Consider the following 12,958-nt stretch of genomic DNA (forward strand, 5'->3'; position numbering starts at 1 on the left):
TCCATTCCAGCCAGAGGGGCAGTGGCATTGGAGCTATGGGGGGAAGCCAGCTCGGTACATGGGACTCAGGCTGTGCCCAGGACTGAGAAGCCCTGTGAGGTGGGGGATGGCAGCAGCCCTCTGCTCTCCTGCACAAGGTTCCTCTCCAGTCCGGCTGTGCCCCGTGCCTGTGCCCAGCAGACATCTCACCCTCCCTTTTCAGCACACAGGGCTATTTGGGAAGGCTGCAGGAACATGTCGGGGCCAGCTCCCAGGGTCCCTCTTACATTTTTGGGGTGTCCCACTGGCAGCCAGTGGATGGGTGAGGTGAGATACTCTGGCTCTCAGAAGGAAAAGGCCTGTTCTTGTGCCTGCTGGCTCCTCTCCGAGGTCTGGCAGACACTGCAAGATCTCCAGAGGCATCTCCCGTGGCACTGAGCAATGTTGATTCTCCCCTGAGTCCCCATCGTCATCACCAGCCCTTACCTGCGAGGTGGAAACAATAAACTGGTAACTGTTCAGGGGCAAAGTAACAGGCATTTCCTCATTCTCCGCCTTTTACAATGTTTATTTGGATGAGGAGAGCTGCGAGACACCTGCCTTTCTGCAGAGACACCAAAGGTCAGCTCCCTGCTGCCGGGAGGCAAATAACGGATGACTCATCGTGGGGCAGATAACGAAGGAGCAGAACCAAAGGCAAAGGCAAGGGCACGGTCATGGGCAGGACCTGGCTCAGGCGCATGTGCAGGGCCAGGGCAGGAATTGCAGCCCGCTGGAGTCTCAGCCTGATGCCCCTGGTGTCCCAGCCTTCTGCTAGTGGGACAACATTGTCTCCAGGAAGACACTCAGGAACACTGATCGCTTATCCCGGAAGAAAAGGGAAATGAGATGAGATGAGATCATAGATTGATAGAGTCATAGAACAGTTTGGGTTGGAAGGGACCTTAAAGATCATCTAGTTCCAACCCCCCTGCCATGGGCAGGGACACCTTCCACTACACCAGGTTGCCCAAAGCCTCATCCAGCCTGGCCTTGAACACTTCCAGGGAAGTTGTGGCTGCCATGGCAGGGGGGTTGGAACTGGATGATCTTTGAGGTCCCTTCCAACCCAAACCATTCTGTGATTCTTTGATTCTATGGGGCATCCACAGCTTCTCTGGGCAACCTGCTCCAGTGCCTCACCACCCTCGGAGGGAAGAATTTCTTCCTTCCATCTAATCTAAATCTTCCCTCTTTCAGTTTAAATCCATTGCTCCTTGTCCTGTCACTACGCACCCTTGTCCAAAGCCCCTCTCCAGCTTTCTTGTAGCCCCTTTAGGTACTGGAAGGCTGCTAGAAGATCTCCCCAGAGACTTCTCTTCTCCAGGATGAACAACCCCAACTCTCTCAGCCTGTCTTCATAACAGTGCTCCAGCCCTTGCATCATCTTCGTGGTCCTGATGATCGTGGCCAAGATGAGATGGACACTCTGGAGAGGCATGGACCATTCTGGCTTTGGATGCTCAGTTTGCTTTCTATCTCCAAGACCATCAGACAAGGCCAAACAGTACACCCTCAGGAGAGCCTTGCAAGCCCTCATGCTGGTTGACCCGGCAGAGACCTGCCTGGCTGTTGGTGACTGTGTACAGATGCAGCATTGCACAAAGCACCCTGTCACCAAATGTCTGCAACCGTGCACTACCAGTCTGGCACTCTGGGAGCAATTCCACGGCCAGGCTGGCTCTCCATGGCTCCACGTGCCATCTGGTGGGATGGAGGCCAGATCTGTAACAGGCATAGCAGTGTAAGGAGGCACAGGGCACAGCTGGGGTTTCTGTGGGGTGTAGGCTGATCCCAGCAGGTCTCCACGGGAGTGGAGCTCCTCTGGAAACCTCACGTGGTGCCTATCTGCATGTCAGGGGTAGTCCCATGGGAGGCCAGCCCTCAGTTCTTCAGTGCTATAGAGGTTAACGTGCTCAGCATTGTTGAACCAGCCTGGGGCTGGCAGTCCTGCTGGCAGAGGCACGGGGCACTGCACTGCAGACAGCCCCCCATCCCCGACACGCTCTTGCTAGGCTCCGAAATGCAGCTGGGCTCCTACACCCACAAGAGCAGAAGCAGGGCAGCAAGCCCCAAGACAAGGGTGAGGATGATGAAGGTGATGGCCGCAGCCCACAGGGAAGGAACGTGCCCCTTCATCTGTGCTGGAGCCTCCGCCGGGATCATGTTGGTGAGGTTCAGCATGTAGCCCAGCGTCCAGCCGACGTTGGCGCTCCCTGCCTGCCCGAGGACAGAGGGGACCATAAGTTAGCCCTGCAGAAAGCCACATCGACAATGCAGGGCCATCTACTCCTGCACCGCTCAATCTAGGGGCAGCAGCTGGCCCCACATCCAGTGCCACGCTGGGATGTGGGGCAGGCAGGGCTTTCTGGACCATGGCTCTCATGGCACCCTGACGTGGGAAGCTGGCTCTTCTCTCCAGTGCTGCCTCCACTCCTGCCCACAGGCTGGGTTTACTGCCTACCTTCATCTGGAAGATGATGTTGTTCCAGCTGGTCTCGTTGAACTTGTAGGCGTCGAGGAGGAGTGTGAGGATGTAGTTGGCGTTGGCGCAGTATTTAGGCAGTCGCTCAGGGTTCTCTTCAGGGTAGCTAGAAGACAGCTGGGGTGGGAACATGTTTGGGGAGGAAGGGGAGTTATTTGCAGGCAATTTCCATGCAGGGACAATGCCCTGATCACTTCTCTACGAGGGGCAATGGCTCCCCAGCCACCAGCATTCAGAAAAAGACTCCTGGACCAGGCAGGTGTTTCAGACCTGTCCACACAAGTCTGTCCTGTAGGTATTTTAGATCCATCCTCCTCCTTTGAGGAGGATTTACTCTCCACATGGAAACAGAGAGACATATTGGCGCTCCTCTTGCCCCAGATTTTCCCATATCAGCTTCCTCTTGCAAGAGGCTCCTGCTCTCTGTCCTGTGGTAGTCCTAGCACTTCTCCTGGCATCATCCATCCCCGTTTGATTCCTCTCCAGAACAGTGCCAGCAGCTGGCCCCCCTCTCGCCATCCTCCAGGGCTCCCACTCCACCTCTATCCCCATCTCCTGTGCTGGTGAGATTTTGCTGCCTTCACTTGCCCTAGTTACCCCTTTCCCAATGTTGCATGAGCAAGGAGGCTCCCCAGGGGTGGTACAGGGCTGTCCTGCTCTCTCGCAGAGCTCAGAGATGGCCCCACTGCATAGGGGCGACCAGGGAGCCTTGCCCTGGGGGAGCTCCTGCCCCTTTTCCCCCACCCCAGGATGCCTTTGCTCATGAGCCTTCCCCACAGCCTCCCGTTGTGAGGAACGTACATCTTCCCAGCTCCTTGTGCAGAAATGCTGGATGGTCTCCCTGATGGTGGCCAATGACTGCCCCTCGGTCAGGTTGAGAAACTTGAAGTTATAATAGAAGGCAGAGAAGGCCTGAAAGGCAAGAAGCAGAAATGCCGTTGGGTTCCAACGGGGAACTCCCTCAGGCAGCTGCCCCCCACCTCCCTTGAAGCAGGAGATGGGGTTTGTCCTTCACCAGGTTTGTCCCACCCTTGCATAGTCCCAGGGCATCACTGTCCACGTCCCAGCAGAGATGGTGGGCTGGGGTGTAGGTGCCTGTGGCCTTGCCTGAAGGCTGCTGGTGAAGCTTATTTTTATTTTTTAACTGAAAATTGGGGGTTTGACTAAGCACCTGTTTTATTAACATGGTCCCATTTGGAGGGTTGGCTGGAACACCAGACGTCAGCAGTCCCTGGTGTGCCCTGGGACACTGGTAATTTGGGTGCTTCTTGCCCCCATTCCGCTGCGGGGAGGTGACGGTGCCGTGGGGCACGCAGGGACCCCCCAGCACCCGGGGACACGCTGTGCTGGTGGGGTGGGAGGACGGGCTTTGCCTTACGATGAACTGCCCGCTGACTGGGGGCTGGTAGACACCGTCGAAGGTGCAGTCCTGGCGTTGGCCACACGCCGAGAAGTTGAACAGCTTCTTGAGGGCAGCCTGGCAGCCACTGGCATTGCCCCTGCCCTCCAGGGTCACCTTCCCATCACCGAGGGTCAGTCGTGTGTCAGTCCAGTTCGTGCAGGGGCTGGTGTGGAAGGAAGACAGCGAGATGGTTTCATTGTAGTCTTTTGGGTAGCAAGGGTGATGGACTCGCGTGCTGGAGGGCGACTCCTGGGAACAGCAAAACGGCAGGCTGCAGCCTCCTTCAGCCTCTCCCAACGGGCACGCCGGGCAGCAGGCTTCACCCAGCGCTCCCACCCAAATCCGCGTGCACGGGCATCTCCCACCGCCTCAGCACGGAACGCCCCTCGTGCTGTTTAACCCCGGTCTCGTCGGCCGTTGGCAGTCCCAGCCTGGGCTCCACACTGACTCTCGCTCTGCTGTGTCTCATTCCCTCTCCCATGGGGATAGACCGATTTTGGGGACCCAGCATGTCTCTCCCCTGGCCAGGATCGTGGTCTGGGTCACGCAAAGCCCTCTCCACCCCAGCTCCAGCCCCAGACAGGGACACCACCTGGCACCTTGCTGACTGTGCATCATGAGCAAACTCTTCTGGCTTGCCAAGGCTGCTTGTCCTGACAAGATGCAGCTCCATGAAGACCCTCTTCCCCTCTGACCTTCCAAAAAATGGCCTGAGAAAGAACTCAGGTTTACTTTTCTCAGGTCTGTGCATTCATAGAGTAAGTGAGGTTCGTGGGGAGTTATAGGGGTACCTGCGCCAATTCCTTCCTTAAAACATGACCAACTAACTAGATCAGGTTGCCCAGCACCTTGTCCTGTCAAGTTCTGGGTGTCTCCAGGGATGGTGACTCCACAGCATTTCTGGGCCCTATTCCAATATTTGACCAGCCTTACTGGGAAAAAGTTTTCTCCTGCATCTGGCCAGAAACGCGCATGTTCCACACGTTGCCTCTTGTCCTGTCACTTGGCATCTCCAAGAAGAGCCTGGTCCTGCCTTTTCTAAACCCTCCCATGAGGCAGCTGCCTACAGCCACGAGATCTCTCCTGAGCCACCTCTTCTGACGCTTCCCATGCTCCTCTCCACGTCTGCCTGCCCATGCTCCAGGGAGCCTGTACTCGCTCTCAGTCCCTGCTGATGCCTTTCCAGAAGAGCATTGCCTGTTCTTAATTAATGCATTAACAAGTTTCTGGTTGGTATCATGAGAGCAGAGTCCAATTACCCCCCGGTTCCCCTCTCACCACAATCAATTCCTTTGCCAGTCGCTTCAGCATCTCGTTCTGCCCGTAGCAGAGGTAGCTGTGTGTGTAGATGCTGTAGTTATACCCATACAGCGTCAACTTGGAGGCTCCGTTCTGCTTTATCCCTGAACCTTCAGGCATAAAGCTGATTTGAGTAGATGCTCCTCCAAGATCCAGCGCCCCAAAAATGTTGGCCACCTCTGGATGAACCCACATGTGTGCTTTGGGGGAGTACTGCCAAAGGGAGACAGGAGAGGAAGAGGAGTAGTACATGGCTGGTCTTACTCACCCTGAGCAAAACTCTCATCCCATTGCAGTCGATAGGGTTTTGTTACTAAATTCAGTGGGTATTTAATTCAATTATTTCCCCACGTGAGACCCCACTGCCTTCCCTGCCCAACCAGCCCGGGCATTGGCCAGAGCCAGAAAAACCAGAGATTGAACCGTCTGATGGCCAAGATGTGCCAACGTGGTGTGGGCTCACTGAGTCACCGGTTCCCAGACCAAAGTGCTGGTGGGGATGTGGCCTGGGGGGGCTGCCCTTCCTGAAGAGAGGAAATCTGTGAGATTGTGAAATCTGTGGCTCGCTGTGAGCTGGGCAGGTCTGGGACACAGGGTGGCAGGAAAGACGTTTGGTTCAAGCTTCCTTCAGACTGGCACGTTGAACCAGAACTAGGGCCTCCCAGCACTGCACAGAGCCGGACCTTCCCAGGGCAGCGAGGCAAAACCTGGCACGAGCAAACTGGGCTGCACGGCCGACCTCACTGTCCCCAAGAGCCCCTGTGTCCACATGGTGCGGAGGTGTGCCCTTAGCTCTTAACAGGGACACCCCCATTCCTGACTTCTCCCTCCTCTGCCACTGCAGGCAAGCCAGAGGATCACCGGCTGCTTCCCCTAGGTCGTTCCGAGAGCCGTTATCCCAGACCTTTCCTTCTGTGCTAAGCAAGCTTAAGAAAAACCAGAAAAACTGTATTAGCAAAGAAGGATGGGGGTTTCACCCTCCTCCCACCTTAGTGAAGGAGTCCAGCAGGTAGTTGATGGTGATCCAGCCATAAGCCCCCTCCTCCTCTCCTGTAAGGATTCGAGCCCCTTTGAAAGCCACGGGGTATCCTTGCATGGTTTTAGCGACCTCGGCCAGGACTTGGTCTGCGGCTGAGCTGTTCTGTTCCCTAAGAAGGACTCAAAGGTCAGGACACAAACCCAGCGACATCAGTGCCGCAGAGGAAACACAAGGAAACAGTCTGGTTTTTCCCAGTTCCACAGACTCCAGGGTTTTTTTCAATCAGCAGTTTGTGTGAAATGATGTTTCCTGCTACAGACCTTGCCAATGCCGCTCGTACAGCGCAAATTTCAGCTGCCTAGTCTTGGCGTCGCAAACCTAGGAGCAACAGCAATCTCCTCCCTCCCGTGCAGCTCCATCTCAGTCACACAAAGGTTTTCGAGACCACCCTCCCCTACCCAAGTATCTTCACAGGTCTGGAGACCAGAGGGGATTGTGCTGCAAACCCAAGGTTAGAACAGCACCCCTGACCACACCAAAGCAAGGGCTGGGCTGCTGAGCTCCAGTGGGTCTTTTGGGAAGGTGCCAGCCTGGTTTCAGACCTCTGAGTGGGGGGAAGATGTCTCGGGGCTGCTGGCAAGTACTCGCTCTCTGAAGCGAGTAACCTTCAGGCTGTGACCTGGCTCCTTCCCAGGGAAAGGGTCTGATTGCCCGGGCACAGAAATAGCGTTCAATATCTGCAACCATAAAACCAAGAACCATGAAACGAAGGTTGACATTTTCAAAGAGCTAATAGGGGCTGGTAAAAGGTAAGGGCAGGTCCCACAGCACCCCGTTGCCTCCTACCTCTGCCCCGCTCCCCCACCAGCACCCATCCATCTGGGCAGATGGCATGTCCCCTGGTGATGTCTCAACTCCCTTGTGTTTAAGGGATAATGAAGAGCAAACAAAGAGCTCTGAGAAGCATTTCTTGCTTGGAACTGGGCATGTAGCACTGTCCTGGGATGTGGGGACCCAGGGTGCCAATGGACACCTCTGAGCAGCCTCTCTGCCCCAAGGCCAATCGCTCAGGACAGCTCAGCCACCCGTGTGTCCCCATCGGGCTGCCTTCTCCCCGCTCCCAGTCACTTGCTCAAGACAACATGAGAGCTGGGAGCTCCTGGCAGCCTGGCCCCGGGCAGGACGCAGTGTCCTGGCAGTGGCCACTCACAGCTCCGCCGCTGCTCTGTCACCCCGCGCCCCACAGCGATACCTCAGTAGCCTCATGCCTGCCGTTGCTCCAAGATACGCTGGGGCATCCCTCTGTTTTGCAGCCGGAATGACCTTCAGGGCTTCATCCAGGCACTCTCTGAGGGAATCGCCAGCTTTTGGAGGATCGTTGGCATAGCTTGATATGCCTTGCCCTGGGAGAGAGTCGGGCTGGGACTAGCTGACGGGAATGGCTGGGGACAGGGATGTGTGAGCAAGAGGACATGAAGCAGCGGGGTCCATCACCTCTTAGCAACGACTGGTGCTTTGCCAGGGTCCCCTGGCTCCCTGAGACCTTACTGACCCACGCTTATGTTCCTCTCCTATGGCTTCCCCACGTCTCCCAGGCTTTCAGCAGTGCCCCCAGCTCTAGGGGTGAGACCTTCCCAAGCCAGGACAGCAGCTTGGGCAGCTGGGGGCACTCCGAGGTGGAGGAATGAAAATCCAGAGCATCACCAAGGTGCTTCAGTCCCACCAAGCGTGTGGGCACTACACGGTGCTGAGGGCCCTCTAACCATGGAGTGAGGCCAGTGGGGGTCAGGGACTGCTATGCCTGCAGGCAGGGCTCCCCACCGTGCCGGCGGTGACACCCAGATGAACAGAGCTGCCCAGCGGGGACAGGCCAACAAGAGGGAGGCCAGGTCATCCCACCACCACACTAAGGGCAGCACCGAGCTCACGGCAGGGGAATACTGACCGTGGACATCACAGGACAAGGTCTGGCTAACCACACCCGTGTCGTTCTCCTTGTCTGAATCCCACTCGTAGACGAACAGAGAGGTGTGGGATGAGCCAGCATCAAACACCATCCCGTACTGGAAGAAAAAAAACAAGACATCATCATGCTGGCAGGAGGAGCAGCAGCCTGCCCCCGGTCCCCCATGGCGGTGGGCCAGAGGATGCTCTGAAGAACTCCTCTCTAAGGCACAGCCATCCGCACCACGGCAGAGCGGTGACAGCTGTGGCCTCAGCACGGGCATTTCTCACGGCAACTCCCCAGGTCGGTGCAGCAACATCAACTCACACAGACGTTTTCTCGGTTGTTTCCTCATACTTGTTCATTTTCTTTCTTGGTTAAGTACCTCTTGTGCCTACACTGGCCCCACCTTGGGGCCAGCAACTCCCCCACCCCCAGTGCTCTCTGCTACCCCCATGGCTGCACCCAGCCTGGGCATGGACTGGCAGGGCCACACCAGCCCCAGTCCATGAGCACCCAGCCCTGTGCCTCTCCCCAGTAAAGCCCTCCACCTCACCCTGACACTGTGTCAACCCTCTTCCAGCAGCCAGGGTGGGATGCCAAGCTGCAGGGGAGGGACAGGGAGGAGCTGCGATGCCCGTGCTGTGGTGTGAGCGGGTCAGGACAGGCTGGTGGGAGCTGGCAGGAGCAAAGGCCATGTGAAGTGTATCGCCCGGCGCTGCGGTGCCCTGGGAGGGCAGAGGGAGCGGGGCAGGGCTTTGCCCTACCCTCCTGCCCCAAGGTCATCTCCTTGAGACACATCAAACACGTAGCATGGTGACTAGTTTCAGAGGAGGCGTCTCTTCCCGACTTTGAGGTGGCCAGGCTGTTATTTCTTCTGCCTGCATCTTGAGATGGGAAGGAAACACCCACCCAGCTACAAGGCAGGTCCTACTGACCCTCCCCCGCCACCTCCTAACCCCAAAGATGAGCCGTTGTCTCTGAGCACCTGCCCAAGGTGACTGATCTCTGCAGTGGTGCTCAGGGACCCTCTTTTGGGCTCACCTTGACCGTGGGTGGCAGGGTGACATCTTCAGTCTTCACCAGGCTGAGAACAAGGGCGATGACGGAGAGTGCTACCAGCACCCCGACGATGGCGGTGGTGAAGTGCTTCTTGTTAGCAGACATCATGGTGAAAGCTCCTGCAAACCCAAACCCAGGAGAAAGGTGGATGGACACAGTGAGCTGGGAACAACACAGTCAGTGAGAGCCGCAAGGAGATGAGCTCCCAGAACTGTCCCCAGGCTGACACTATCTCAGGCTGCGTAACTCAGCAATCCTGGTGGATAATCAGATCTTTCCCTGGGAAAAGTGATATCAGGATAAAATAAAGAGGGCTGGTGACGGGATCACAACAGTCCTCCAGGTCCCGTACACACTCCTGCTCGGCTCACTGCTACTGGGAAGGATCAGGTCCAGGAGGAGTGAAAAGAAACACTGCACAAAACAGAGGAGGGCATAGGAAAAGGGAAAAAAAAACCTCAACGTGAGATACTGTAGGAGGGGAAGGTGATTTTATTTTAAAAGATGTAGGCAAGGTCAGCTCACCTGCTGGCACGTCCAGATCCCTGCACCCAGCAGCACCCAGCCGCGGGTGCCCAGGTGGGATGGTGCCTAGGTGGGATCACTCGGAGCTGGCTTAGGAGTCCTTGCTGTGGCTGTGGGCTCCTCCGCTGCCGGCAGCAAACCCAGCCTGGACTTGCCCCTTACGTCCTTTGGAAGTGAATACTGCTTGAAAATCGTTATTTTATCTCATACCTCATCAGGCTGAGGCAAAACTCTTGAATATCTGCTCCCTTGTTGGTCTTACAGGTTTATTTATGGCTCACTTGGGCATCTTCCCCACACTTTATCTTCAGCCAATTAGCTCCTCCTCCTCATTTGAATGAAATCACACATAGGAGCCCGGCAGCAATTAGTATACACCTCTCCTTTTAACCCTTGTCTCCCTCTTTTTTGTGCTTTTACACACACACTCACATGTTTCTCTTCTCTCTTTGCTCTCACCAGTCTTAACATTTCCATTATGAGTCTCTACAAGGTCTCTACGAGCTGAGAGTGATGCTTCCAGCATCCAGTGCCCTGAAATCACACACAGAGCGGTAGTGCCTTCATAATAAGTTTTATTACAGTGAGAAGGAAATGCCATCAGAGGAGGAGGACTGCCCTGCCGAGGGTCTCAGCAACGCTCGCTGAGCTTTGCCAGGGGAGACACGAGAAGCCAGGAGGGCTGGGATGTCTTCATGGCCCAGCTGGGACTGCAGCCACCCCTTCCCCGTGTGTGACCCAGCCTCGAGCTGCTCCTGGGCTGAGGGTCCCTGCAGACATGGGGACCCCAAGGAGAGCCGGGGCAGTGGGGAGGGCTCAGGCCCCCGCAGCCCCCAGCTCCGCCAGTGGCCTTCCATCACTCCGGGCACACGTTCGAGGCTCAACGGCACAGGCAGGGTCTGACAGCCGGCCGCAGAGCCCCAGCACCCCTGCCCCGGTGGACATGGGGACCTGCTCCCTATGGCGAAGCTGCTTCCTGCTGATTCTCCTCCCTGATAAGAGGCTGCCAGGGCGATCACAAGGGCGATCTCGAGGGAAAGCTTCAGTTCCCAGCTGCTTTATCTCAGCTGAGCCAAACACAGCAATGCCAGAGGGGAAATGTGTGCTGGGAGCCCTCATTGCATGTGACCGTCCCAGAGCTCCTTATCCTGCAGCTGGAGGGACGGTGGTTTCAGAAGTCCTGCTGTGCCCACTGAAAGGACCACCCTGTGAAACCGGGGGTGCAGCAGTCTGGGGGCTCTCTGTCTCAGGTCACATCTATCTGCAGCTTGTACCCAGCTGGGTGCCTGTGCCGTACTCGGCTGCTGGCCAGCTGGGGCTCAGACCTCAACGCCTGTCCCTCTTCCCATGGCAATCTCCTTTGCCCAGGCTCGTGTGCTGGTGGGGTAGAGGCATGGGAATCAGAGGGTGCCACCACTCCTGCACTCCCACCTCCACACAACACATAACCTTTGGACTCACATGGCTTCACTGGAAGGGGGTGAATGAGCGTCTCCTACCTTCCCAGGTCTGGAGATCCCCCGCTGACTGCACAGGGCCTGGGCCAGGGTTGTCCTGAGTGAGGGGGACCCGTCCCCACGCAGGACAGAGAGGCACTGACTGGTCCTGGTCCCTCCTGGAGATGTGGCACTGTGCGGTGGCTGTGTGCATCCAGAGCTGACCAAACCCTCTGGCTCCTGCCCCCAAACCCAGGCTGAGCAACTCTTCAGTTTACTTTTCCTGATCTTTCTGTAGTAAAGAAATAGTTCCAGAGGTTGTGTGATTGTTAATATCTTAATTGCCTCTCCTGCCGGACGACAGGTAATGATTTCCCTGCTGGGAGGGAGCTGTGATTTCCCTCGGCTTGCGGTGACTCCATCCGCTCATCCCGGGCAGTGGCACTGTCTGAGCTGCTGTTCCTGTCTCCGTTCCCAGGAATCTGGGTCTCTTTGCCAGGCTCAGCCCGTTGGCAAACCTGCCTCCATCACCCTGCGGCAAGCCCAGCTGGAACGGCCCTGGTCCCCGTGAGCACACGGGCGGTGATGGACAGACCTTGCTGGGACTGAGCTGACACAGCAGCGACTGGCCCTGGTGCATGGTAGGGTCTCCTGGGCTGCCGAAAGAAGGAATGGATGGGAGTGCCCCAGGTCTGCATCCAGCCTGGAGCTCATCCCAGTAGGGAACTGGGGTGCAGCTGGGGCCACACACCAAATGCAAGCTTTGCAATGCTTCCAGGTCCACCACCGCAGCTTCCGAGAGCCATGGACCCCTCATGAACGTGGTGAGTGGGACAATGCACTCAGGGAGGTGGGGACGTGTGCCATCACAGGGACACACAGCCCCATGATCCCACCCATCATCTGTGGCACCACCTCAGGGATCCGGTCCCTCGAGGAGCTGTGTTCACTCCTTGGAGCAGCCCCAGCGCTCTGGAGCTGCAGGAGTCCTCAGCCACCCATCTTCCATGGACCTTGTCCTAGCAAGGATGGCAGGACCAGACTCAGCCCTGCTCCCAAGATGGGCACAGCCCAAAGGAGTGGAGATTGGGGCTGAGCTGGTGAGAGCGCCCATGGACACCACTGAGCAGAGCATGGGCAACCGCATCTGCAGAGCTTTGCTCACGAGAAAGCAGCTTTTGTGGTGCACTGGTTCATTTTAACGTGGGCAGATGTGTCCGTCAGCACGGGTCCTGGGTGCTGACGGGGCACAGCCCTGTTTGCCTTCAGGGCTGTGCTCTGCTGAGAGCTAAACGTGCCATCTGCTCATAGCTGAAAAACGGACCAAAACGCCTCATTCTTCCGACTGCAGGTGGACAAATCTGCCATGGAGAAGTCCGGCTCGAGCACACATGCATGCCTGTTCGATCTGCTTCCGATACATATTTCTTTGTCTGTGGCCCTTGAAATGACTCTTGGAGACCCAGAAGAAGTTGCCAGGCTGGCGTGGGCACTCTGCAGGGTTCGAGCTCAGTCACCTGCCAGTCACCGAGATGACTGGTGTTTGTGAAATGAGATCATCTCCATGGCTAACATCTTCCCTGCGTCTTCCGAAAGGAAAACACCCTGAGTCAGGGTCAAAAGAGAGTCTGTCATTTCCCCACTAATTTCTGCACCACGAGGTCACCCCAGCTCTGGCCGTGGGAGATGCAGGCAGTGGCTCTGTGAAGGTCCCATGACTCCAGGTGAGCTGCACCGCGTGCTCCTGACTCCTGTTCCTTTTCCCCAGGTCTTGCTATGACTTGTCCCAGCAAGGACCAGCTCCAGC

General features: G+C 56.8%; 1 protein-coding gene across 1 annotated transcript; it reads right to left on the reverse strand.

The window, feature by feature from the left end:
- Positions 1-2,055: 2,055 nt before the first annotated feature.
- On the reverse strand, positions 2,056-9,301 carry LOC104373952 (ectonucleoside triphosphate diphosphohydrolase 8). The gene is made up of 9 exons (XM_009979949.2): positions 9,173-9,301; positions 8,129-8,246; positions 7,436-7,586; positions 6,193-6,352; positions 5,184-5,417; positions 3,882-4,154; positions 3,305-3,415; positions 2,483-2,620; positions 2,056-2,238 (listed from the first exon to the last, which is right to left on the reverse strand). The coding sequence occupies exons 1-9, from the start codon at positions 9,296-9,298 to the stop codon at positions 2,056-2,058; spliced, it is 1,494 nt and encodes a 497-aa protein (XP_009978251.1). The 5' UTR covers positions 9,299-9,301.
- Positions 9,302-12,958: the final 3,657 nt, after the last annotated feature.

The sequence above is a fragment of the Tauraco erythrolophus genome, chromosome 22 (genome assembly GCF_009769465.1).
Source record: "Tauraco erythrolophus isolate bTauEry1 chromosome 22, bTauEry1.pri, whole genome shotgun sequence".
NCBI classification, from domain to species: Eukaryota; Metazoa; Chordata; class Aves; order Musophagiformes; family Musophagidae; genus Tauraco; species Tauraco erythrolophus.

Bases quoted from the DNA above. Each gene is read 5' to 3' on its own strand.
- LOC104373952 (XM_009979949.2), bottom strand. From the start codon at position 9,298: ATGATGTCTGCTAACAAGAAGCACTTCACCACCGCCATCGTCGGGGTG. The intron at 5,418-6,192 runs GTGGGAGGAGGG...TCCCTTTGGCAG, and splicing joins TGCTGGACTCCTTCACTAAG to TACTCCCCCAAAGCACACAT. The intron at 3,416-3,881 runs GTAAGGCAAAGC...CTTGCCTTTCAG, and splicing joins CAGTCAGCGGGCAGTTCATC to GCCTTCTCTGCCTTCTATTA.